The sequence below is a fragment of the Melanotaenia boesemani genome, chromosome 6 (genome assembly GCF_017639745.1).
Source record: "Melanotaenia boesemani isolate fMelBoe1 chromosome 6, fMelBoe1.pri, whole genome shotgun sequence".
Classification (NCBI taxonomy): Eukaryota; Metazoa; Chordata; class Actinopteri; order Atheriniformes; family Melanotaeniidae; genus Melanotaenia; species Melanotaenia boesemani.
Window position 1 is genome coordinate 29,911,566 of NC_055687.1, and position 27,998 is coordinate 29,939,563.

At 40.2% G+C, this 27,998-nt stretch overlaps 1 protein-coding gene across 7 annotated transcripts in view; it reads right to left on the reverse strand.

Moving 5' to 3' along the window:
• Positions 1-27,998, reverse strand: part of plecb (plectin b) — a 128,432-nt gene that overhangs the window by 46,590 nt on the left and 53,844 nt on the right. For 2 of the 7 annotated variants that reach the window (XM_041988553.1, XM_041988552.1), the window contains exon 1: positions 8,825-12,069. The exons of 3 other annotated variants lie outside the window; for them this stretch is intronic. In XM_041988553.1, the coding sequence (XP_041844487.1) occupies positions 8,825-12,053 (3,229 nt within the window). In that variant the 5' untranslated portion in view covers positions 12,054-12,069. Of the gene's footprint in view, positions 1-4,168; positions 4,333-8,824; positions 12,070-27,998 lie in introns of those variants that run through there. 2 more of the 7 variants (XM_041988560.1, XM_041988559.1) reach the window with 2 other exon arrangements.

The window sequence follows — 27,998 nt, forward strand, 5'->3', positions numbered from 1 at the left end:
TAAACTGGATGTACTGTGTAGTATAATCATTGACAAACATGTGTTACATGCAGGCAGAGTGGAAAACATAACTAGTCTGTCTCATGTGTATATGTGGTAAACGGACTTAACTTTCTAATATTTATATAATTGTGTCTTTTCTGTAATGGGTTTATGTTTTTGGCCCTGTAAAGACGTCCGGTACATGTGCTAAAATCATCAAACAAATACAAAAAAACTCATTTTGTTTTGATTTGATATTTTCTCTGAATTGTGAATGAATAAAAGTTAATGCGTTCTTATGCTTAAAGTAACAATTCCACAGAATATGTAGAAGAAAACACTTGCTGTAAGCAAAGAGTGTTGACAAATATTGTAAAGGAGGTCACAGGGATTATGCAAAATCTCCCAGCTCAGAACCAGATGTGTTTCAATGATCCCACTGTGGCTCAAATAAGTCAGCTTTACATGAACATTCCCGTAGAGTCCCATGTGGCTTTCTGTCTCATTGGAGCTGTTCTCTAGTCTCGAAAGACATGGGAACTGTATCCAAAACCCACTTTAGAGGTTTGTAAAAGCCCCAAAGGCATGGGTTCATTGTTTATGTAATAAATAATGCCCGCTTGTTCCTCTGCAGGGACCATAGTGGTGTAACCCATCTAGGTTTTTTCACAGTCCTGGAAAAACAGACACACAGAGAGTACAGTAAGCAGTAGCTGGATTGTTCCAGAGTGGGACTTCTGGTTCTGTTTCCAGTAAAGAATGCTGGCTTTTCCACAGACCAGGCCAGAGAAACACCCAGAGCCAGGAATCAACCAACATGATCCACTCAGCGCTGGGTGACCAACATTTACCTCTACTTGTACAAAATATAAAAACCCTGCCCTTAGTATGTCAAACAGGACTTTATACTTTATTTACACTGTAAAAAATGTCTTGACAGATTCCAGCTCCTGTTTAAGACAGCTGTAGTGAGAGCTTTCTTTAGCTTCGAGCCACCTGTTATACATGAGGATGCTGAAATACTTTGACTGACCAGTTATGCAAAGCAGTTCATCATCTCATTAACAGCCTTGTTCTAAAACACCCGTCACTCAGTGTGAGTGTAAAGTCAGATATCATGATGCTGAAGCACGTAAAGTTTTAACGTGAGGAAAGCCTACAGTAAATGCTGAGGGGCCCCGTGGGTTAGACGTGCCGATTCGGGCAGTCTGAAGAAGAGAAAACACACAACCAAAAGGTCAAAACTTAGCAGGAGAACGCAGAGGGATGCACCTTGTGTGTGACACAGAGTATTTACAGTTTCACTCAGCTACGCCCCTTTGTCATGACCTTTCAGATGACACCATTCAAACATGGTTAGAGGGGAACATTAGCATCCACGTTTCCCACTCTGCACACTCAGCTCAGCATGGTCTGCTGCATCCGACCACAAACTGAACATGAAGTAGGTGGGGTTCTATTAGTGTAATGTCTGCTCTCACTGTTGTAATAAGTGACAGCTTAGTGAGTGCATAAAGGGAAGAGCTGTCATCATGCAGGATGGTGGCCAGTGAGAAGGGGACAGCTAAGTCTCCATGAGCAGCCTGGACTACAGAGACAGCGGCTGCATTAACTCTTCCGTATGTCAGACAATAAAACAGTAGCAGAACAGATGAGAGACTGAATGTTACAGAAAATAACACTAAATCATCTAAATGAAAAGTCAAATATTTAGATATTCAAATATATTTTTTTTTCTTTTTTTTAAGAGAAAATACCCCATTGTGCTTGTATTTTATAACAATTTCCTAAATAATGGACAATTGTGCCAACCAAGACTAAAGTAATAGGATGAAACACATTATTATTAAGTAGTAGAATGCACCATCTGCAGAGAGCTCCGTTTACACAGTTTTTTTTATTATTTTTGTAATTCAGGGTTAAACAAATAGAGATGAATTAGTGTGTTACCGCTGAACAAAATCTTTTTTGTTGGTTCAAGGGCTGGCAGCCTGGTAAGGGACTTGCTGTGCCTCCAACCAAGCAGGTGTTCAAACCCATTAAGGAACTTACTAAAGGGAAGCTGCCCCACATGAACACACACACACTCACCCACCCACACACACAAACACAGAGGGACCTTTGATGTACAACCAAACTATGTGGAACCCTAACAAAAGCATTGTTATATCAGCCTTCTGTGTATTAGAATAAAAGAAAATCAGTAAGAAGTGCAGGAAGTTGAAACCTGGACTGATTTATCTCTATGAACTCTTACTTATCAAACTGACACAATAAAGAGGCCATAAGAGAAACAGCAACATGAGCCAAGTGTTTAAGAGTAATGGGAACTAATCTCTTTATGGCTGCACGAAAGAACAAACACTTCAATCAGCATGCAGCAATATGGCAGAGAGACACTGGCACGTTAAGGTCCGTTGGCTCATTTGACTGGTCACAGTGGAGAGTGACTGAAATCTTTCAAGGTTGCACATGACTAATGCAGAAGGTAAACATGCCACATGCAAAGCTGTGTGCTGGTTTGCAGAGTTAATAATGTGACCTCTGCAGATCAGAACTAAGAGCAATGAAAGGTAATAAAACTAACATGAATGCACTAAATCCACACAGACAACCTGATTAATATGGAAACATTTCTGAGCCAAAGCGTAAAAGCATAATTCTGCATTTACTGAGCTGTTAGAGGAAGATAATGGAAAGCACCTTCGTAGCATCCAAGAAGTTATCTTTACTGCTTATGTAACATTTCTAATCTTCCTTTAATATCCTAATATCTTCAGATTTCTTTTTGTGTTTTATACCAAAAGAATCAAATCAGAGTGATTTAGTGAACACCAGGGCAGGAAGAATGGGTTTTTTAGGAAGGGGGGGAGGGGGGCTGCAGGCATTTATATGGCTGGAAGGAGCTATAAGGTAAGAGGGGATGAGGGGTTGAGTACAGGCTGTCGTGACAGGTGGGCCTCACTGGGAGTGGGGCGAGGGGAATGAGACAGGCGTGGCAGGGACATTTAAAAAAAAAAATTATAATAGGAATTTCTGTTTTTTTTTACACCCTAAAGGGTTTGTTCTTTCCTTTAAACTACGTAGAGAGCGTGGGTGTGACTGCTTTAACCTACAGGTGTCATCATGACAAATTATGGTCCTGGAGGCATCGGTATTAGAGAGAACAACTACAAAGGTGGTTTTGAATACTTTGGCAGCCGTTTCTATGAACATCTGTTTGTCAGTGGAGACATTTTAATGAGGATTACTGGATGCCACTGAAAGTAACTTTGGAGGACGTCTCAGCTGGGCGGATCCTACCACAGGATGTTCCCATTTAAATCAAACAAACAATTATCTGTTTGATTAAAAAATAATAATAACTTATTCAGTTTAAATTCATCAAATAATTCATGTTAATACCTGAACCCCTGGCCAATAAGCAATTTCTGGGGAATACAATCAAGTCTCATTAAGCAGTCACAGTGGTAGTTTTCTTGGAGTTTCTGAATCTGATATTTAAAACAAAGTCTGGGAAACAACCAACAATTAGTGTGTAAAAATTTAACTGTACAAAAAAAAAGGACATGAAATATGATACAGTAAAACAGTGTAATTAATAGACATTAATATTTTAAAAAGAAACAACAAATGAAATAATGAACTGTTTGGATTGTTCTGGATGATAACAGCTGGTTGCAATTTAATGGCGACCTGAAATAGCCCAGACACACACACACAGTTCTCTCTCTCTCTCTCTCTCTCTCAAACACACACACACACATATATACAGAACAATAAAAATATTTGAATAAAATGCAATCATAAATCATTGCTGACTCCCAACCATCTGATATCAGAAGAAGTAACATGAGGTTATCACCACCCCAATCCTGCTGTCCCCCCAGTTCCATCGACATACCAACAAATAAAACAAAAAATAGAAAGAAACCAGATGTACAAATAATTCCAGTCAGTAACACTGTGGACAGGTTTAAATATGGAAAACGCTGCGGTGCAGTAGCTGAAGGTTGCCGTTTGCTGAATGTGAATGTGTGTGTCTGTCCTGTTGTTGTGAGTGTGTGCAGTCTGGGATCACAACAAGACTTCACACAATGTGTTTGCCAAAAACACTCCGACAGTCAGCAGCCAGGCAGTCAAACACAGACGGACACGACACATCAACTCCACTCCAATGACCTACCAGGTATGATCTTCATCTAAGAAGAGGTACAGAGAAGAAGAGGAGGACGAAGACGAAGGAAAAGAGAGCTAGAAGAGGAGGAATGAGGAGGACAGGGGAGGCTCCAGTTTGTTTGCTCTCAACTGCCCTGTTTCCCCCTTGTCTTAAATTTTGACAGGCTGTGCCTGCTGCTTGGATCCGTCAGCCAGCTCTCCTTTGGTCAGGGGAGGAGGGACAACACACCGAGCCTGGGGAATGGGGCAAGAGTGAGGGCTGAGAGTGGTGGGCAGCCAGGAGGGTTGGAGCTGTCTGAGGGCTAAAAATATCCAGCAGAGCCAGATGATCACACAGTGTCACAGTTAGAAAATGATGGAAGTGCTCTAACCGGTCACTTGGCTACACACAGTCATCCCCCCCCCCCCCCATCCATCTTGCTACTTTGCTCTTTGATGAAGATGGTCACAGATTAATTCCCTGATACAAGTCACAGCCAGTAACCAGAGCTCTCTGAAGTATAATATGATTAATAAATGTCAGAGTCGTCCTGTTGCCATAATGTCAGCATAACACATGTAGACTCATCATGACAGAAGCTCTGACGCGCCACGTATCTCCTCACGAAGAAAGCACAACACCATTACTAATCTGTTAGCATTCATTCTGGTGCAGACATACTAATCATCCACTTCTGTAGATGAAATAAATATCAATAAGCTTATTACTGGTTGTCTAAATCTAAATAGCATAAATGAAACTGGATATGTTCAGAGTCACTGAGGGGAAAAGCACCAGCAGAAACAGCTGGACAAAAATAGTAAATATGAAAACTGAGAGCGAACACTGACGGGATATTTAGTAAATCAGACCCTCTCACAAAGAGTTCAGAGATAGAAACATTAAAAGCATAACTGGGGCACCCAAAGTTTATCCCCTGCTGCTTTGGGATCACAGTAATACTCAGTAATCTCTAAATATAGAACATACTAATATACATGTGGCTTTGCAAATTGCAGTGTTGACAATTTGCTAAATTTCTCTGGAATGATAAAAGTGTCTGAAGTGCCTCTCTGACTGAAACAATACTCCCACTGATGAATGTCCTAAAGTGAAATGAAAAGCATCCATACCAAGAATACTTTGAGGGAGATTTAAAGAGGATGGCAGGAAATACCTCCATTAATATACTTGTTGGGCTTTCACAAACTTCTAAACTCAGACACTTCACACATACATGCTTTCATTCATGTTAGAGCAAATACTTCAAAGCTATTCTTCCATCAAAGAGGGGTATATGTCTTGTCTCATTTTACCCAAGCAGACTGGTAGAAGTTCAGATCTGTAAACAGAGCTCTGCCTCCAAGTAGGAGGCAAGACGTCTGGAAAAAATAAAACAAAGTGCTGGTCAAACACTTGGATGGACCTACTGACTTATAAGCTTTTAAAGTTTAGGGAAATGAACCACCATCACTCCAATTTTCTCCCAGAACTGAACACGTTAGTCAGCCTCTTTAATATGGCTCAACATGCATGCTGGGAAATGACTAATGTCATAACTATTCTGACCAAACCCTCAATATGTTCCACATGTTATCGATCCTTCTGTTACCGTGGGTTTGGTCTATAGTGAGTCAAGTCTTGCTTCATATTTGTGTGCCTGCAACACTCTCCAGGCTTGTTAGTTGTATTGCAAAAGACTGACATTAAATTTGTGACCAAACAAGTTGTGCAAGCACAGCAGTTCAAATCTAAAACTTTATACTTCCCTCTTTATCCAGTCACGGTTCAAAATGGTTTAATCAGCAGACAGTTATCAGCTTTAAATAGATGGATTTTCTATATTTGAGTCATAAAGCAGCAGATGCTGTAATGTTAAGTTTCATTTGGAGTTTTTAGAACTAACACGCACACGTCAGTGCTTCATTGGCAAAGTGTTTACCTAGTGTGCTTGTGCCCCAGCTTCTAAAATCCAGACGTTGGTGTTCCGTTGATCGTAAATAAAATACTGGAAGGGATTTCACAACCTTCAGCAGGAAAAGATATGGCACAGCAGCCAAGGTAACCAACTCTGTTTTGAGAAAAACATGATAGATGGCCAGTAGCAGAAAGGGCAGCAATGGGTTCTACTTGAGCTGCAAGACCCGACATTGTTTAGTGATAAATGAGTTCAGGCTGTTTTGTCCCTAAGTTTTTATCCGTTTTAAACCAAAGGTTAAATTCCTGAATAACTCTCCAGGCTTTGAGAATGACCAGTGTGAGTCATAACATAAAAATGACATCCCACTATAATGACAGGCACAGAGCTGCAGTACGCTGTAGCTGCTCCTTTAACAATCACACGAGTATGCACTGGGCATAATTTCAGAGACGAAAACATGGGGTACATCAATGACATGTCTGGGATGCGATTAGATTAACTGCCTCTGGTGCCATGTGTGGGCAAAGTTTAAACAAGCACATCAGTCCGTCCAAAACTGCAAAGCTGCTGTTTAGTCTCGTCCTGCAGCTTCCATGCAGCAGAATGTCAGAAGTGTCACATGCAATGTTAAAATAAAAACCCAGATTTAAGAGCCTCCGAGTTGAAAGAAACATTTTTGTGGCAGAAGCCATATTTTTCCTAAATGCTTTTCGCTTTCCTGTTTCTGAATCACAGATCCCAATCAGACAGACACAAAAACTGCAGCATGACAAAAATCTGACACACCTAACTGCAATTATCTGGCAGGGTGTAACTGAGATGGCTGACAGACACTTATTTAGCAAACATGCCATGAATACCACAGGCAAAGGATAATAACACTAAAACTGCTACCTGTGGAAACCTCATCTTCACCCATCATCATGTATCATATGTGTGGTAAAAACTGGAAAGTGTCTTAACAATGAAATAAAAAATAAAAGTGTCCCTTACATTTTCATGGTGTGAAATACACATTGCATGGAGTGTTTTTTATACATCCCTGACTGCAGTTGAGGCACATGGTCATTGTAATAGCTGAAAATGATTGTTGTTAATGGACAGCAGATGTCAGCAGTGCACTGCTGTGCCCAAATCTGAAAACATCACACACCCGACAAACTTCTCCAGTCAGAGATCATATTTAATACTGGTTAAAATTCATCATTTTAACTACCACTCCAAAGCACAACGTCTCATAGATAGTGAAATCCAGCAGTGAACTGAGCTCTGTTCAGTGTATGATGAGCTTTATGTTTTTGTGTGTGTGACTTATAAAGTTTTTCTTTCAATGCAAAGGAGACTTATTTTCTTGATGAAAACCGCAGATTGAATCAAGAAGTAAGGCTGCTAATTGAATCCAGAACTGCTGTCACGTGTGAATCCAAACAAACACACCCATAGAGCTGTGAGTAACCTATTCCAACTTCCTGACTCTTTGTCCACTGCTCACACCCACAGTAGGCAACGCCCATGCACACTCATTTTCATATACTCAAAACAACTTTTCTCATTTTTTAAAGTTGTGACAATCTAAAATGTGAGAGTCATATGATCCTTTATCATCTTTTTCATATGAGTAATAAAAGTTTCACTTCAGCAAAGCTAACCACAGCACTGTGTGGCATGCTGTTCTAGACTCTAACTTGTACTTCTCCAATCTGGGAAAGGAGGACAGCATACAGTAGTGCAATCATATTGCCTCCAAAACTCCCATATCCTATGCATACCGTTACATAATGGTTTGCAGGTTGGTATGCTTATCTCTAATGCAAGACAGACTGAGGAGGGGGGGAAAAACAACAACCACATAGTATAAACTAGAGCCAAGAACACAGTATTACTAGAGCAAAGTGTCGAAAAGCTCCCAGAAGCACCACACCCCCCTCACTTAGTTAGAGTTGCTTTAACTCATACGCAACTACCTCTTCAGGGAACAGGCAAGGCTGAATCTCAGTAAACAGCCCCACCTTGTTGGACTGACAGTAGGTCTGCAATCCCACTGGCAAATGCTCAGAGATTGCTTCAGACATACCTTTTTTCCCAACAATTCCTAGAGCTTAATTCATTACCCAACAGAAATAATAATCTCCACCCAAAGTGCAAATATTAAAGGAGTTCAATTTGTAGCAAGTCTGATGTTAAAAAAAAGGGGACAATAACAGCTTACACATTAATCTGTTATCAATCCTGCAAAAAAATCTAATTAAATTTTTTAAGCATAATTATCATGTTATCCCATCCCTTCCTTACATATTAACATATTCAGGGAAGTCTCAAATTTAATCATGTAAAATCTGATATTGTCACTGATACAATAGTGTTACTGATATATTATCTCTTCTAACACACACATGATTAAATCACAGCCACGTGCCGATGGTCTTTTCTCACCCTCATAGTGAAACTATTCCTAAAGAGAGACTGTCTCCACATCACAGAAAACAGCCTCTGTAGTGGGCAACTCCAGGAATTAACAGTAATCAAATCATTCCAAAAAAACACTTTAAAAGAGACATTAAAGACTATTACAGAATGGAAATGTCATTTACTATATCAAATACTGTAAATAAAAGATAGTCTGAAGCAACAACAGAGCTGTCATCAAGTACCACACCTTAGACCTCTCACATCTCTAAAAAATGGGAACGTAAATACAACAACTGTATCATGTGCACGGAGAGATTAGGACAGGATGTCAGTTAGTGTGTATTCAAACAAACCTTCAGCAAAGTTAGGCCATGTCTTCTCCTCTGGTTCCTCCAGCGAGTGGCTCCAGTCAGTCTCAGGAGAGGCTCCTTGCAGCTTGACCCCCGCTGTCCCTGACAACAGAGCTCGCTCTATAGCTATAGCTTCCAGAACATCCAGGTCCAGTTCTTCTTCCTCCCCCTCAGGCTGTACAGGTGGAGGAGGTGACTGCTCCCCAGCAACCTGAGGACTAAGGACCTGCTTCACTTCAACAATCTCTTCAACCACTACTATTTTTCTCTTCATGGTGGCCTCGTCTATGTCAGGTCTTGTGGAGTTACAGGTGCCCCTTAGCTGAGATAGGTCAGGCTGGGCTACAGGTGTGTCAGTGACAGAGGGTGTGTCCTTTTCCGAGTCCTTCTTCTTCTCTTCTTTCTGCTGTAAGGCCTCAGAAACAGAGAGTCTTTCCTCTGTGCTGCACTCTGCTGCCTGACTGGCCGAATGCTGTGCAACCCTGGGAGGCTCCTCTTGCTTGACGAGAGGGCTGGCCTGAGCCTCAGCTGCCTGTGCTGGTGCTGCTGACGCTGATTCTCTGGCTGCTGGTGCTTCCCTCAAAGTTGAAGATGTCTCTGGTTTCGGAACCTCCCGCTTTATTTTTCCTGCAAAGAGTGGTGCTGGCTCCACCTCCCCTTTGTCTGCTGAGAGCACAGCTGCTGCCTGGCTGATTTCCTCACTGCACATTCTTTCAGGAGTCATCTTTGGAGGAACTTTAGTTCCTGTCAGTTCAGAGGCCATAACAGGGGTGTTTCGACCTGTGGTCTCGGGCGGTGTTGTTATGTCATGGATTGGCAATGTTTCTGCTTCAGGCAAAAAAACAGGCTTTGTGTTTATAGTTTCTGATTCTGGTGACTGCTTAGCCTGCTTTTTCCCTTTTCCTTTTTTCTTTCCCTTTGATGGCTCTTTTGCAGTTTCTGCTGCATTTATTAAGGATTTAGTCTCAACAGTGGCTTTCTGAGATTCTGGCACTGACTCCAGGATTTTCTCTTCGGATTTAGTGTTTTCTTGCATGAGCTCCACTTGACTTATTTTCTGCACTGTCACTGTTTCCACTCTGGGGACAGTCATTTCCTCAGATTTCACTGGCTCCATTTGGGGCAACGCAGCCTTTAACTCGACCTTGGGGTAGATTGGTCCCTGTGTGATCTTGCTGACATTGCTCAACTCTATTTTATCTTCTACTTGGACATCCACTAGGGACACTGCAGGGATATCACCTAATTGTAGTGATGCTTTTTCTGATATAGTCTTAGTTTGTTTATGTCCCTCCACATTTAGCTGCCCTTCAGGTTTGTTAGTGACTTCTTTTATCTGTTCCCTCTTACTGTGTAATTTACCCTCAACCTTAATGGACTCGGTTAAAGTCTCTGAGGAAGTAGCTGGTGTAGGTTGCTCGTTATTTGCTTCCACACCCTGTGTGGACTTGACTTTAGAGGTTTGAACCTTCTCCATTTTTGAGTGAGAGGGTTCCTCAGGACTGATGTTCTTTGATATTTCACCTGGAGATTTCTTTTTCTTTTTTTTGGATTTTGAGCTACCTTCAACTACTGGTTTGGCTTCTTTAACCTCTCCTGTGGTGGCAGTAGTTTGAACAGACAGAGATGACTGGAAGTCTTCTTGCACTTTTTTATGTCCCTGTACTGAGACTTTAGAGACCTCTTCTGGCAGCACCGCTTTATCTTTTTGGATATGAGGAAAATTTACACCAGTTTCATCCTGCTGTTCAGTCACCTCTATCACTGCCACTTTCACTGTGTCAGGTTGTGCATCCTCAGCCTTGACTGGTGGTGCTGAGGCAGTCGTAGTCCCGTTGACAGTTTTAACTTCAAGTGTTGAATATTCATTTACTGCTGATTTCATCAAAGGCACTTGAACAGTTTTAGCCTTCTCTGTGAGATTCTCGGATTTTACTTCAGCTTTAATTGTTTCTTGAGTCATTTTAATTTCGGCGATTCCCTCTGCTGCAGTAGTGGACCCTGCCAGTGTCTTGGTATGGCTGTCTTGTTTGGGTTTGGTGCTCTCCTGAATTACTTTGGCAGTTTTTGATGACACTGAGACTTTTGTCTTTGCCTCTGTGGGTTTAGGTGATTCCTCATACATATTTTCTTTTGTAGGGTTTCCATTTCTGACATCTTTAGCAACAGGTTTAGTGTTGACAGTGCTTGTAAGATCTGTAGAGGTTTCTTGAGTAGATTCCATCATAACTGGTTTGGGCTTTACTGTACCACATTCTGTTTTAGTTTTGACATTGATGTTATCCAATTTGGCTTTCTCTTCTTTGATTTGCATACCAGATAGCAATGTGACAGCTGGATCGATAGGAATCTCCTCATTATTCATTATTTCTTTGCTTGTTCCGGTAGAGAAGGATTTAGTGTTCTTTGATGTTGCAGCACCTGCAGTTGCACCAACAGCAGCCACAGATAATGGTAGGGCTGATGTCAGAGTGGTCTGTGACACATCCTGCTTCAGAGCTAATGTCTGAACAGAAGAACTTGGCATCCTTTCCTTTTGGACCTCCATTTTCTTCTCACCTGACGCTCTCACATTAGGCTCCGGACGAGGGACTTTTTTTACCTTGTTCTCCTCCATCATCATTAATTCATTGTTGAAGCTGGTTCCTCTCCTATAAAGAGACTGATGTTGGTCCTCAACATTTCGTGGTACTTTTGGCCCAACTGGTTCTACATTCAGTGAACGGCCCCTGAACCTGGGAGTTCTTTCTGAGAAATTCTCTCGATCCCCAGGACCCATCATCTTATGGCGGTAACCTTGACGCTCGGCCAATGCTTCCTGGCTCTCCATTTCACCCCTGCGTCCCGGCTTGGGAACATAAGATGTAGGACCTTGTACAGATTGGACCCGGGCAGCACGGTGGGCAATGGCCAAAGTGGCAGCTGGCTTTCTAATCCTCTGCAGAGAGGCTGGAATAATCTCTGTGGGCAGGTTGAGGTAGTCGCGCAGGTAAACAATGCCATCATTGGTCAGGTACCAGTAATAATGTCTCCAAGCAAATGTTTCTTTGACATAGCCACGAGATTTAAGGGAGCCCATAGCACGGATTACTTGTAGATTACTCACATCTTGCACTTCAGGGTGCTTGAACTCAGGCCTTTTGTCCTTCTTGGCCACCATAACGCCATCGCGAAACAAGATCTCATAGATGGCTCTTAGATCCCGTTTGGGCATCAGCATGCCAGCAACCATTGTGCTTTAAGTCAGTTAACTCTCAAAGTAAATAATAAAAAAAAAGTCCAACATCAAACAAAGTGAAATTAAAATTTCTTGGTTCTTATTGTGTAAAAGAATCAAGTGGCAAAACCGGCTGTCATGTGCTTCTAAATTCAATTTGAAAAGAGCAAAGCCTTAATTTTCTTACTGTTTCTTCCTTGTTTACTTGCTGATCCTTCAGGTGCAGTGAAGAAAAAGAAAATTCCTCTTCACGAAAGCTGCCCTACTACATTTAGTGGCAGAGAATGACCACGCTCTGTTCTGCCGAGATGGCAATGACAGAATGGAAGACAGGCAGCGTGTGTGAGAGAGTGAGAGAGGGAGTGAAGCACACTTCTCAGGCCGGCTCCACCTACCTTCTCTCTTTTATTCTTAGGAAAAAACGGGCATGGAAAAAAATTCTCACTAAGGTAAACAGTAGATGAGGAAGTAAGAAGAGAAAAAAGTATCTGCAATAAACCGAAGAGCAAAGTCAAAAGAGTGCAGAAACACGCATGAAGTGTGCACAAGCACATGTTCTGCTGCTCTGTGACTTTTACTGAGACACCCACCCACACACACAAGCACACGCCCCCAGTTCAGTACACACAAACACACCTCTTAATGCTCAGTACCACTGGCTGACACACACCCATTGGTGTGTCACTCTTTCAATGAATGGGCTACAATGAGAATAGTTATAAATGAGACAGCCAGTTGGCATTCTTGTCCTCTCCTTAGGCGTCTAGTTGGACATACATCGGAGGAGAAGGTGTCCAGTTTTACACGTTTCCTGATCAGGTATCACTGAGGAGCTTTTACTCTACACACCAGTTGTGGCTTTAAGATCTAATGACATACTCTTTAAAACATGAAGGGTGGTGAAATGTGGGAATAAATAACAAATGCATTTCTACACAGACAAGATTATAAAAAAAGGACTTAAAACCCACATTAGCAGTCTTACATATCACATGTCAATTTTAGCTCACAGTGCTAACATTAGGATGAATACTATTCATATGTGTGTTTGTTTGGAAGGTATCTAAGTCACCACATCGAGGCAGCTACATAGGCTAATCAGTATTTCCCTACCTAGCTCATTAAAGTGATGCAACAGGCTGTAAAGCACCCTAAAGTTGTATTGCTGCTCCACAAAGCTAACATTAGAGCTTGTAGCTGGGAACCAAGAACCTGACTTGCACAACTATATAAAGAACATTATAGCTAACCTTTTCTGCACTCCCTGAAACATGATATCAGATTTCTATCCCTAGATCACTTCTCTCTTCTGTACATCTGTCCCCTGTTCATCTCTCAGTGTCAGAGAAAGTGTCCTCTCATGGCCAGGGAAACTGGAAGGAAAGCTGACAACTGCTGGTCGGGGGAGAGGAGCACATGTTCATTCATTTCACTGACGAGACAAGGATTTACTGAAGAGCAGAGTAAGCAGACAGTGCTGCCCCCAAAACACAGTAGCTTGGTTCAAAAATTATAGTGGCTGTGAAAGGGGAGCGATGAAATGATGCATTCCCCCTGCTGTTTTAAACCACACCATTACACATCCAAATGCAGGCGGAAAACTGTTTTGCTTGGATTTGCCATGGCAACAGTCAAATGAAGTAAGCAGAGTGAGCTACATTTCCGCTCGTAAGGCTGCAGTGGAGAAACTGGACAGCTGGTCTGTATGGTCATTTATCAGAGCAGTAGTTGTCAAGACACTGTTAAGTGAAACAAAGTGAAGCAAAGGTATTTTTTTATTCAAAGTTATATGTTTGACATGCAAAATGATCAAAAACTGAGAAAATTTTTTAACTTTGAATAAGGGAAGAGTTTAATACCTTTAATGTTTCTTGCTCACAACTTAACAAATGCCCTTTCTAATCTCGTCTTAAAAAGAATTCTTCTGACACAATCAGTTGATTGAGCTGTCTGACATCTTTCAGGTTAGACTTAGAGGCGATGCCCTGGGCCATGTGCATACCTACAGCAGAAAAGCTCTGATACCTTTAGTACTGCATGTAAAGGCAGTGCTGCAGAGGGCTGGGAGGAGTAGATGTTCAGAGGAGCTCTCAGGTTTATTGTGCAAGAAATGCATTCCTCTGTGTTACAAAATAAGTGCTTCATGATTGTCATGTTGCAGTTCACCTGGCAGTGATGAAGGTACATTATTGCTGAGAAATGAGGCTAAATTATCCATGTGCACATGTGAACCTAAACCTGAGGAAAAGTGGGTATTTAAGTCAAAGTAGCCTGGTACTATTTATTTACTGCTACTTATTTTATAATACAGCACATTTTTGTATTTTGTGGTCCCCTTAGTCTACTTGGCAGTTAACAAGTTATGTAAAATAACTTGTTAACTTTTTCAATCATCTAAAGCAAACTATCTAGAGAGGATGGGTGTGCACTAAATATTTTAATACAATATAATTATATTTCAACTATAAAAAAACTAAAAAAAATAATATGATGGACTAAATTACATATGAGGAGAGGAGTATCTGAGCTGTTTCCTGCTTAGGTGTCTGCTTTTGCGGCTATGTTTCAGACCTCCCAAAGTCCAAGAATAGACTTGTCACCACCAGCTGATGGTCGCTGGCGACTGGCCCAATGTAATGGCCCGCTGCTGGGGGTTTAATTGAGCTTCACACGTGCCCTTAATCTACTTCCCCTTAAAAACTACTTCAGCCTCCTCTTATGAAAGCAAAGGTCAGCAGGGTCTCTGTGTACACCCATATCTGATAATCTTTTCTACCTCAGAAAACCTCCTCAGCCCTCTTGCATCCAGTCCATCTCTAGCGACGTAAAATGCTATCCCAGTCATCCCAGTCCTGGTCTTAAAAGGGTAAAAGCAGGTCAAATTTATCTGCTAACAACTTAGAAACAGTTATTCAAACATTCATTCCACCGAAGTGGAATACTACATTCCATTCAACTTTAATAAACTTCATCTGAGTTAATATGCAACAAAACCTATAACTGGGACTAACAAGATCAATCAGTCTTTATTTACAGAACACGTTTTCAGAAAAAGAAATGCAACGCAAAGTGCTTTACATTTAAAAAGTAACGAACAACCTTAACCCCACCTTTATCCATCATGTCCTCCAGACCACAAACCCCCAAGTCACACATACACCTGACATAACACACATGAACACGCGCACACACCCACACATGAACATAAAATGATGTCTCAAAAGCGCTGTCCAAACCCTCACGGAAACTAAGATCCTGGCAGTTTAAGTACTTACAGCAGGTAAGAGGCTACACCTCAGAATACATAGCTGACCCTTGATGAGCCTAAACGCAACTTGAGACCTACTACTGCTGCAGGTCCCGACTGGCTAAGACTCGCTTCAACTTTAAAACTGAAGTTGACTTTTCTGTTTCAACCCCTCAGCTGTAGAATAAATGCTTACTCTTTATAGATGTTATCATATGTTTGGTTATTTTTTATGTCTACTTACAGTTTACTTTATTATCTGCGCAATCGACTACTTAAGAGTTTTTTTATTTTTAATTGTGTGCAGAGTCTTTGGCAACATGATGTAAAAAATGCAAAACAACCACTACAACTACTACTTTTAAGTCCTTAGGTAAGAGAATGTCTAAACTATGCTAGAAGCTAAGAAAGCTAAAAGTATAACAGTAAGCACAAAATGAAGTCCGGCCTTTAGTCTAACCACAGACTCGCACTTTTTTAGCTGTGAGACATTAGTCTGCGATGCACTAGCACCCTTTCTATCTGGATGATAAGTTAATTCTAATTCGAGGGACTTGACACCTGGCTGGTTATGTTTAGGTGCTTGACCCCACAGTCGGGCACAGCTGCGCCCCCAGACACACCTACACCCAGGCATATGCTAAAGTTAGATTGTTGGAAGCAGCTTTATTTGGAACATATCATGGTCACTGAGCCATTTATATACTTTCCCAGCAATTAGTGTAAATTAGTAATGAACTGATTGTTAACAGAAATTTGAATTAATTTATTAAATTTTAACTGCTGTGACTTAATTTTTAAATTACAGAGATAATGTGCATTTTGAACTTCCAACATGAGAAAGTTTGAATTGAATGCCTTACAGATAAATTCAGCTTTTTCTCTTGGTGCCAACATAGAGTCTGCTGGGTGCTCTATACACATTTCAGCTTGGACACATTTGCTTTGAAGTAAATTCTTTTGAATTAAATGATTTGCATGAACGTTTAAAAACCATTAATGTGTCAAGAGGATTTTTTTTGCAGTGCCACCAATAAGTTGACATTTTTGAAGACATAAGCTCTGTGTCCATCAGGTCTTAGCTGGTATTTGAAGAAAAAATGCTTGTCAGTTTTTAACTAACCCCTTCTCAAAGCCCAACATTGCGTCTTGAGAAATGCTCCTGATTTATCCTGATCTGTGTAAACACAGATTACAGAGAGGCCGTCGTTCATTGTGGAGTTTGTAAATCCCTCTAAAGAAAGTTTGTGACTTTGGAGCTGTATAAAACCGCTCCCTAACTATTGAAGGGATCTAACTGCATATGAGGCCTTAATTCAGACTGTCATAAAACCCTCACAATAACAAGACAGGATGCAGTCTTTATAACAGAAGAAGAGTGAAAGATTAATCCCTGCTTGTGACTAAGCAAATTGAGTGTAATATGGATGAGCAGCAGAATTAACTGTCAGGGGCTTTAAGAGAACTGTGTGTACCTGAAAAGAGTGGATGGAGGGGAAAAACAAAGCTTTATAAATGCACATCACAAAGCCACAGATTTGGCTAAGACACAGAATGGCTACAAACAAAGAAGGACTGTGTGTTAGGAGGCGGTGAGAGAGGTATCGTGGGCATTCCTCACTCTGCTGCAAAAATAAATAATCAACTCCTGCAAAACTGAGTTGAAAACCAAGAAGCAAATTATGGGAGAAACAGAAAAGGTCTGCTCTGATGTAAAGCATTCTGGGAACTGCTCTTGTTGCGTTGCCAAACTAAGCTTTCTTGTGTCATAAACATTTTTGAATTCATTTAAATATTTTCTAGAGTAACTTCACTGTAGAAAATGTTCAGTTTTAGGTAAAGTTAATATTTAAGTAATTTGTCTTTTTAATATGCAGCTTTGCTGACATCTAAAGTAGAATCAGTTACTGTATGAAAAGCACCTCTTGGCTTTGTCTTGCCAATATAAATGCCAGTGGAAAACTTGTAAACGAATATGAACTTTAGGTTAAAATGACAAGCCTCTCCTGCATTTTTAGATCCACAAGTCACACTGACTTCTCCTTTTCCAGAGTGGAAAGAAATGAAGTCACAGATTATGACTTCCATCACCTTCATTACTGACCAATAATAAGCCAGAGCAGCCAAAAAGTTTGCTAAGTCCTCATTCTAGTGTCTCTAACAAGCTGTCTGACGTGTTTGTGGATGCAGTGAGCCATGTAGCACCCTCTGCAGCCCCTCACACTTGGACAGCAGCCCACCCAAGAGGACGTAAATGTGGGCAGATTGATAGTCATGCAACTAACTGCACTGTTCCCTTTAACTGCTGCAGAGGACATATTAATCTCTTTGACATTTTGAACCCATTTTCTCACTCTTCATGAAAGAGATATGGTTTCATCCAGAATATTTAACAAAAAGCAAAATACATTCCCTGCCATTTAGAAAAGAAAAAGAAAGAAAAAGTTATAGAAATCAGCTGGTGGTGATAAATTCCACAAACAGCCAAAGAATAGAAAAAACACTTTGTGCTGTAAACAAGTTCCAGCAGTAAGATCTGGACAGAAAATCTAAAACAGCCCTCCATTCTCTTCTCCTGCAAGAGCTGAATGCCAGTTCAGCTAAATGGCAGCCAGGGATCAGACTCTGCATGCAGGAGATGAATCACACTTTTCAAACCCTTGTTGCACAAGATGAATCCATGAAAAACTCCACATCTCTTTGTGAAATAACCTATAATTCGCCCAAAGCCAAGAATCACTTACATACATTCTCTGTTCTCGGCTTCCATCACAGTATTATATGAACTTACCTTTTTTTGGGCTGAGCCAGAAGCGATCTCCGAGGGGATCTCCACCCTCCCTGCTGCTTTGATCTGACATATTATGCAAAGGCCTTAGTGGCTCCAACAAAACGCAATACCTTCTCTCTGCTTTCGCCACACAGTCAACCACCACACAGCTACTACTACTTGTTTTTACCCTTGTGAGTCCCACTGCCTCGCCAGCAAACCAACATGGTACACAAGATGGGGATAGAAAAAGAAGGAATAGGAGTGGAGGGGTTCTTTCAGGGTGGAGAGAGTGTTTGTGAGAAAGAGAGAACAAGGGAATCTTTTCATCTCTGTCCCATAAATGCAGAAAAACATCTACACCATAAATCTGAGGCCCATGCCAAGCTGGACACATCCTTTCTGCTGCCCCGGATACCCTGCTCCACGTCCCATACATCTGAAGGCACCCACGCTTTATTCTGGCATCAGTTAGCAGAGAGATACACACTGGACTCTTTGTTCTAGAAACTGAGAAAATTACAGTCCCACAGATTAAGACGAAGGGTGGACACTGAAGGAAAGATAGGATGAGGAAACTAGACAGAAAGAGAGGACACAAAGAACTAAAAGTACTGCCAGGGCACCCAAGATACATGCATCAACAACTCTGGGTTTGTTTGTTGCATTCTTCTTCTTTGGGTTTATGGTGAGCAGTGAAGCATTTTGGAAGTTGCTAAAAACCAGTGAGTTAATCTTAGAACTGGAATCAGATATCAGCAAACTAAATAATAAACAATCCAATAACGAAGCTAAAAGAAAAACTGTGCTGCCCGTCAGAGAGCCACCCAGTGTGGCCATATTTCAAGAAACAGAAACTCACAGACAAAAGCTGACAAGTGAAGGCTTTCACAGTCCTGGCTTAAATCCAGAGTCTGTCATTGCCCCTGAAGGATATAACAAAGACATAAAGTTAATACTGAACTGGAAGAAAAACACTGCAACACTTCACTAAGACTAATTTGTGGTGTGTTGAACTTGTAATGCATTTTGATGGATGGCAAAGACACCATGGCTGCTCCCTTTGGTTTTGAGTGAAGAAGATTTGTGATACTTTAAGATATTGTAATTAAGTTTGGAAATTTGGTCACACATTCACTACTGCTAGACACAACCCATGTTTTGGCATTGAAGATTTACAGTTGGCAGTTACGACTGGGGCGTGGTGGTAAATTAGTGTCTGGGAGGCATGGACATGATGATCTTTGGACCCAAATTTAGAAAAAGGTTTTATTTAAATAAATAATGTAAACCTCTAAGAATAAAGCATGCCTTAAATTTTGCACTTGACATGACTGGGGTAGTTGCAGCTAAGACAAGAGAAGGCCATCCTCCACTCACACAAATTTAATTGAAATGCCACAAGACGATGCTGTCAGCCTGACTGCCATGACACACTGACTGGGCAAATATAAGATGACATAGTATCTCTAAAAAGCACTATGTATGATTTGCAGCCATATGCTAATCTGATTGGCTTAGTAATTCTGGGCCTTGGATTTATGCTGTGGTGTACTATGGTTTGTATTTGGCTTGTATTGATGGACTAGTGACCTGTCCAGAGTGTATCTGTCTCACATGTTTCTCACCAAATGGGAAATGTGATATGACCAAGCCCACCTCCAATCCTCAATCAGATAAAGTGCAATGAAATATATTTCCATACATTTGATATTCAATCTTTATTCTATTTATTTGTACACCACATTTTGTTGTGATTCTAGTTATTGTACAACAATAAATCTGCATCACATATCATTTGACCTCTCCTTACTGACATGGCTGCAGTGGATATTATGCACGCTCTAGCTGAGGAACACTGCCTGGGGAATTAGACTATACGGGAAAATCCAGAAAGCATGATGTGATAGTGGTCAGGTTACAAAAGAAAGCCTCACAAGTGAGACTTTGAGGGCACAGAACAATACTTATTTTTTCTTTTGTGTGTGTGTGTGTTTAGCTTTGGATGATGTTCAACTAATAATACATTATTTTGATAGTGTAGATAAATCATAAAACATGAAAATACATGTTGTAAGCCCAACTGAATGCTCTGTTTCACATCAGCGACATGAGAAAGAAAACGCCCGTCAAGGTGCTGAAAATGAGTTAATTTTGTGTCCTATGTAAAGCAGTTCAGACATTGTGACACTATCATCAGTGTCCAATTTATTTTATACATCACATTTAAAACAAAAAGGCTTTCCAAATCAAAAAACAAAAAGACCAGACTCAACAAAATGAAACATAGAAGCAAACAACTATAATGAAGTAGTTGAGGCTCGAGTAAAAGGGTGGTCTTTTAAACATGATTTGAAGACCCAGAAAGACTCTGCTGTACAAATATTAAGTGGCAGGTTATTCTACAGTCTAGAGGCTGCCACCACAAATACCCGGTCATCTCTTTATTTCAAATGAGACCTTAGCTGAACCAAGAACTGGCTGAATGAGCTCAGTGTAATTGAGCAGATTGGACAAATAACTGGGTGCTATACAGCTTAAAACTTTAAAAATGAGTAACAGAATCTTAAAATCTATGTGACAAAGGACAAGTAGTCAGTGTAAATCTGAAATAACTGGAGTGATGTGATCAAGCCTTCTGAACTAACTGCAGGCCATGGAGAGATGAGCTTTCAAGGCCTAAATATAAAGACTTGCAGTAGCCTAATCTACAGGTAATAAAGCCATGAATATGTTTTCACTTCTGTCATCCATTAATTTTTAATAACAGATAACTTGTCAGATATTATATCTTACTTAAGATTAAATCTGCATTCAGTAGCTGTGAGGAGAATATTTCTATGTGTCAATCTAGCACACTAAGGCTCATACATACAGTATCAGTAATGTACTGACTAAATACGATACATTACTAGTAAATCATTTTAAAATGAAGTGTGACCCTCACAAAATGGAGCTTCAGTCTGGTAAGTGAGGAGATGGGTATAATGGTAGCTAGGGAGTGTCAGGTCTGGCACTGCTGCTCAGCAGGGAGCACTCAGTTTGAGCAGACACACTGATGTTAGAACGTTTTATTGAGGGCAGTCGTTCATAAGATGCGAGGCTAAAAAACAAAAAGTTGTAATTATGAAAACATGGCCAAAGCAATGCAGCGTGGTCACATTTCTGAAATAAGATGATTAAAAAGAAAAAAGAAAGTAAAGCTGTGCAATGACTAAGTGTCTGCAAACCACACATGGGAGTGGCCATGCAGTGCTTTGGTTGCTGTAGCAACAGCCCACAGGTTAGGCAAATACCATGTGCTGTCCACGGCTGAGGTCCCAGGAAGCACGGGCCTTCTGCTGATGTTGCCAGGGGCAACAAGCTATCAAACAACAAAAGCTGATACAGGATCCAGACTCTGGCCTCTGAGTCTGTGCCACAATGTGCACATTTGCATTGTAACCTGAAGAGGCAGAGCTGTATTTTTAGACAGGCACATTGAAGATCAGCATCTAATAACAAGCAGTCAAGCACAGCGCGCAGATACACAGGCCCTCTTCATTAGGTATGGTCTGACACATGCACACCACACACTGAAATGTGATTTATTATCCTCACTGTCATTACTCTCCCCCCTCCCTCTCCCTTCAGTCTGGGGAGTATGAATCAGTTGTATTCTTTCTCTCTCTCCTCAAAGCAAAGACAAAAGCTGCCAGCATGAACTCTTCCTTTTAAAACACAGAGACTTGCAGTAAACTTACTCAATACTTGAGCAAAGAAAAGGTCCATTCTGCTCCCGCTACAAGCCGTGGTGACTCACTATCTTCGCCATCTTTATAACTTTCATTAATGAGCTTTCACTCAGCTGAGCCACCTATGAGACGGCTCTTTTAACAAATGTAGGAAAGATTCAGCAGTGTCAGTAGGGGACAGCTGACCTTTGAATCTGTGTTGCTGCTCCTTTAAATGTATTTCTGAAGACTCAAAATATTCTGGAGACCTTACTCCGTGAAATTCTGTGATTCCAGTGCTGAGGGTGAGGACAGGGCAGCATGTCAGACAGCTTTGAACTGGGGCATTATGTGGTGAGTGAAATGAATGTGACAGACATCTACCTGCATGAATAAGTGATGGAGATGTAACAACTTGTCTAAGTATTTCTGTTGCTTTTGCAGACAGTTCAGGAATGCTGTAGCAGCCTAGCATTACAGCAGAACAGTATTACTGAGTGTCATCTGAAAACATGTCTCCTCGTGAAGAAACAAAACAACTCTTAACATGACACCTGTATATCAAAGTCGTGGTACTAACACATTACAGATGATGTAATAAATAATTAAATATGCAGCAACACAACTTATCAAAGATACAAAATATTCAGCTTGAAATTTCCATATTTACACTGTAAATTCTTTTTTCTTACAGTACTGTATGTAAGGAAGACAACTAACATATAAATAAGACCTATACTGCAGCTAGATCAAGCATGTGATCATATCTTGAGATGAATGTCTAAAGTTCAATACATTAGTAGAATAATAAACATTAAGCCTCACAGTTATGACTTTATAGCAACCAGCCAGTCTTATTTTATATGACCCACTAGTGGGCCAGGTCACCCCACCCCTAATTTAGGTGTCTTCACTCCTGCAGGCGATGGCATTTTGCTTTTCTCACTACATGACTTTATATCCTGTTTTTCCACTCTGTTGCCTACAATCAAAAACCCCAAGCTGTAAATGCACAATAGCAATCCAAACAATGGCCAGTTTCCCCTTCCTAAGCTGTAAGACACACCGGTGAGGAGAGCTGCTCCAGCAACAACAATGAAATGAACTCAATCACCATCAATGGAGCATAAAAGTGTTAAAAAAACAGAACAGTGAAGTAGAAGTCCTGAAACAAACTAAAAACATGGTAATGGTTTGTCCTTGAGAGTGTGTGCCCCATGTGGGGAAAATAACTCCAGCCAACAGACTATCAGGTTACTCCCCCCTGACAAATCTTAGAGCAGCTTAATGCTATAGCCATACCACTTATGGTACAGCTCATCTTGTAGCAAAACTACAAGATGAGATTTAAAAGGGTGTGCAGTGGGTAAACAATACCACGCTGCTAAATGTGTGTATTAGTGTATCTTGGAAATTAATACTGCTGTATGGCATTTAACTTTATGAAGATACTCTTGTCGATGGTTGAAGGTAAATGCTGCCATCCTGAACTTCACAAACTGTAGAGGAATTACATATAAATGGCTATTTTAGGAACCCAATACCAAGAACTTTGAAAAGCAAACCAAAATGCAAACCAGTTGGATCACCTTCAACAATCATCTATCTCTCTTTGTAAGCTTACTAGTTTTGTGTGAGGTATGTCCAGGGTAACTGTTCACCCTCAGGTGAAGAAATATGACCCACTTTGCATTTGTACATACTCAGAGGCTACTAAAGAAGCACATCTGTACTATTACAGTGTTCAAAATGTCATCAGACATAAAATTACTCTAAAGTGTGGAAGGACAAGATTTCTACTGTCTTAACAATGCCTAAACAGATACACACACACACATACACACACACACGTTCTTGGAATTTTTGCTTTATGCGTAAAGTTCACAGTAACTGAACAAGCATTGTTTGCCACCCAAGCCTCCAATCACACATTCACTCACTCATTCCAGCAACCGCTGATGGTATCGTAACAAACACGTTACATTCACTGTTTAGCAGCTCCAACACCTTTTTAAACATTTATTCAACAAAAGCACCGAAGCACACTGTGAACTTTGAGAACACAGGTATTATTTTTCTGCAAAACACTGGAAGCAGATCATTCTTTCCATGACACACCTTAAGGTGCTCCCTTTAAGCAACAAAGCAAAGTGGTAAAATGACCTTTCCTAAACATGAGGGGCCAGGCTACACCCTGGAGTTACAGCCCTTTCATTGGTTCATAAGACTGGGTGTAAAACATTCCAGATGTCCTTCAGAGGAGAATGATGGCCTACAAGAGCAGATCTTGACCCAGTCCATCTGTTTCTTCAGACTCTTTCATTACAACAGATTACCTGTCCTAAAGTCATTGAATAACAGAGAGTAGAATCTCTCACTGAGGTACTAATGAATCTGTGTCACAAAATATGCATCACCTATCTGTGTTATATCTGTGCATGTATCATATCAGTCATCATATTCAGCTGTGTGTGTGGCCTGTGTGTTGTTGAATTCCTACTATACTGTTCAGTTAATCTGATCAAAATACTTAAGGTCTGAGAGCTTCAGATGTTCCCGACCATCCTCACACAACAAACGAAAAGGCACATCAATGTGGAAGGCACTCACCTGGAAAACAAAGAGAAAAACAAAGATTTAGGCAAATAAAATATTAACTAACAGTGGTTACAGGTACATTTATGCTCCACTTCTAAACAATACATGAACAGAGTTAAGAAAAAAAGTCTGTCCCAAGGGTGAATATTGCCTCCAAACAAATGGGCTGAATTTTTCTCCCCGTTGCGGAAAAAAAATTATACTTTTAATACTTAATGTGAGAAACAGATCAAACATCATTCTTTGATTTTTAAGCAAAAGAAAGTAAATATGAACCATTTATTGTTGGGTGTTCAGTGTTCAGAGAGGCATGTGGAGGGGAAAGCTGGGGTTTACTGACTAATATCACCATCTGCTGGAGAGAAGGATCTAAAGCAAGTTGGAAAAATATTTAATATATTTGACCGTAGCCATTCAGATCTATTATATGTAAATGTATAAGATATTTTATTAAATTTACAAAGCATTTTACTAATTAAATGACAAAATATCTACAGCAGTTGGGTTCAACTCAACCAGCTACAACACTTACATGATTACCAGTAATAACAAGAAAACAATCAAATGCTTTAAGTAATATATGATATAGTAGATGATACCATACTTTGTTTTATAAATAATAAAAGGGCACATTACTGAAGACGTCCAAGGAGAAGGACCGTGGTTAATGTGGTATTTTTTGATTGACTGTACTAAAAGAGATTTTCCAGATTTAAAGGTGAAAAAAGAAAAAAGTTTTTTATTCATGCAAAACTTTCAGAGTAGTGCCACTTTTCTTCTTTCACCTTTAAATCTTGTAAATCTCTTGCTTTTAGTACAGTCAAACAAGACAACATTAACCAGGGTCCTTCTTCTTTGACCTCCTCAGTAACGTGCCCATTTCTGAAGGTCTCCCAGTTGTCCCTGATACTGAGGTCATCCCCTTTACCACCCACATCGACCAACCACCATGCATGGCATCCCCCTCAGAGGAATCAAAACAGTTTCCTGTGTATACAAACAGCATCAAGCAGTGGGTAGCAACCACCGACCCTGCTAGAGTTTCTCATGTGAAGCCAACACTGTGTTAAATCATCACCTAATGACACTGGTGATCTGGGAAGCATCGCACTCGAAAATAGGACCCGTCTAAAATGTGGTTCAACAGCTGACTGTCTACAGGAAGTGTTTATGGTCAATATTTATATATATATATATATATATATATATATATATATATATATATATATATATATATATATATATATATATATATATATAATATTTCACATAATGTGGATTAATTATAACATTAGGGTTAAGATAGTAACACTGAAATGTCTGTAAAGATTATAGATACATCACGTTACATGAAAAGAACAAATAATCAAACATTATCCATGTTTTAAAAATCCACCACATTTTTCACTGGATGTTACATCATCATCATCATCATCATCATCACCATAATCAGTTTATTTATAAATTATTTTAAAACCAGCCATGGCTGAAACAAAGTGCTGTACATCTGGGATAGATGTAAAAAACATCACAAATTCTGGATTAAATAAACATTTATTTCCAGTTTACTTGTCTCAGTCATGTTTCTATGAAGTCATTTATCTATCTAAACACAGAGAATCTGGAAAAACAGGGAAAGACATCTAAAGCAAATGTTTAAAGACCAACGAGGTACTCTTAGAGTTTTAATTTGACTGCTTAAGCCTGCCTATCTTTTAGGCCTCTGCTTGAAAACTGCACGTCCATTATGAAATTAGTATACTTCTGCAATGACGCAGTATATTCAAATACTTTTAGAGACATAGTAAAGGAAGCAGTTGTGAAATGTAAGATGTGTAAACATCAGTATATGTAAAAGAGGGTGGGTAAATGAAGATGGTACAAAGCAGGAATGAAAATAATAATAAAATAATTTAAATAAATAATAATTAATTGACCATAATAAATAAATGTTGCATTACGGCATTAAGGTTATAGGTTTAAACCTAAACATATATCACTTCAAACATGGCAGAGGAGGTCACAGCTAGTTTTCATATTTGAGAAAGAAAAGCAGAAGATGTAACAAACCAAAGAGAAAGAGAAAAAAGGAGAAAAACTTCAAACAGAGAACAACAGGATGTGAGGAAGGCTCAGACTTTCCTCTGGGCATCTCATGCTGTATTTCCTGCTCTGCAGACAGACATATTAAAAACAGTATTTCAAGAGTAACATTGCAGACCAAGGAGATGTTTCTTTAATAACAAAAAATACTCTCTCCAGGTCCAGGCTCCAGGTTGTTCTTCTCCCAGTCGATTATTTATGGAAAATTTGCTTTTTTTTTTTTTTTTTTTTTTTTTTTAGTGTAATAAACATTTGTTGTAAAATTGCAGTGGAATCACACCATGGATTGAGAGGGGTAATTAAATTATTAGAAAAGAAATTCAAAATAATCAAACATGTTTTTATTTGAAGGAAAATTCAAAAGAAAGAATAGTGAGAAAAGCTAAACATCTCTTACTACACAAGAATTTAAACAGGGAAATTTAAAAAAATATCATTGGGACAGAATTGCAGAAAATTAAAAAACTCTGGAAACTGTCCTTGCTGAAGATACAAGGCAGTTTGGGTCAGAGGTATATAACCTGCCTTCACTGAATTAGCTGGAAACTTGGTTATTAATATATTATATATAAAATTATATATTATATATATATAAAATTATATATTATATATACCTCCTCATCTACCTCCTCCCCCTCGGTTATATTTTTAAAAAACACCACATACATTTTCATTGCTATGCGGATGACACCCAGCTCTACCTCTCCACCAAGCCTAACTCTGCCCTCCCACCATCTTCCCTCACAGATTGTCTTCAAGAGATTAAGTCCTGGTTCACCTCAAATTTTCTTAAACTAAACAGCAGCAAAACAGAAATTTTACTAATAGGCACCAAATCCACTCTCTCCAAATCTGACAGTTTCTGCATTCCCATTGATGATTCTTCCATTTCCCCCTCCCCTCAGGTAAAGAGTCTGGGTGTCATCCTTGACAGCACTCTGTCTTTCACATCACATATCAATAACATAACCCGGTCAGCATATTTTCACCTTCGTAATATCAACCGCCTCCTCCCCTCCCTCACCCCTCACACCGCCGCCATACTCGTTCACAGTCTTGTCACCTCCCGTCTCGACTACTGTAACTCCCTTCTGTTCGGTCTTCCCCAAAAAACACTTCATAGACTTCAACTGGTTCAGAATGCAGCAGCCCGGGTCATCACAAGAACCACCTCCACCCATCACATTACCCCTGTTCTGCAGCAGCTCCACTGGCTCCCCGTCACCTACCGCATCCACTACAAAATCCTGCTGTTCAACTACAAGGCCATCCATAACCTCGCTCCTCCCTACCTTTTTGATCTCCTCCATGTCTCCATACCAGTCCGTTCCCTCAGATCCTCCTCCTCCATCCACCTCATCGTCCCCCCAGCCCGCCTTGTTACCATGGGGAGCAGAGCTTTCAGCTGCTCTGCTCCTCATCTCTGGAACTCCCTCCCCCCAGACCTCCGTAACTCTGATTCAATACAACTGTTCAAATCCAAACTCAAAACATATCTGTTCAAACTGGCATACTCACTGTAATATTTC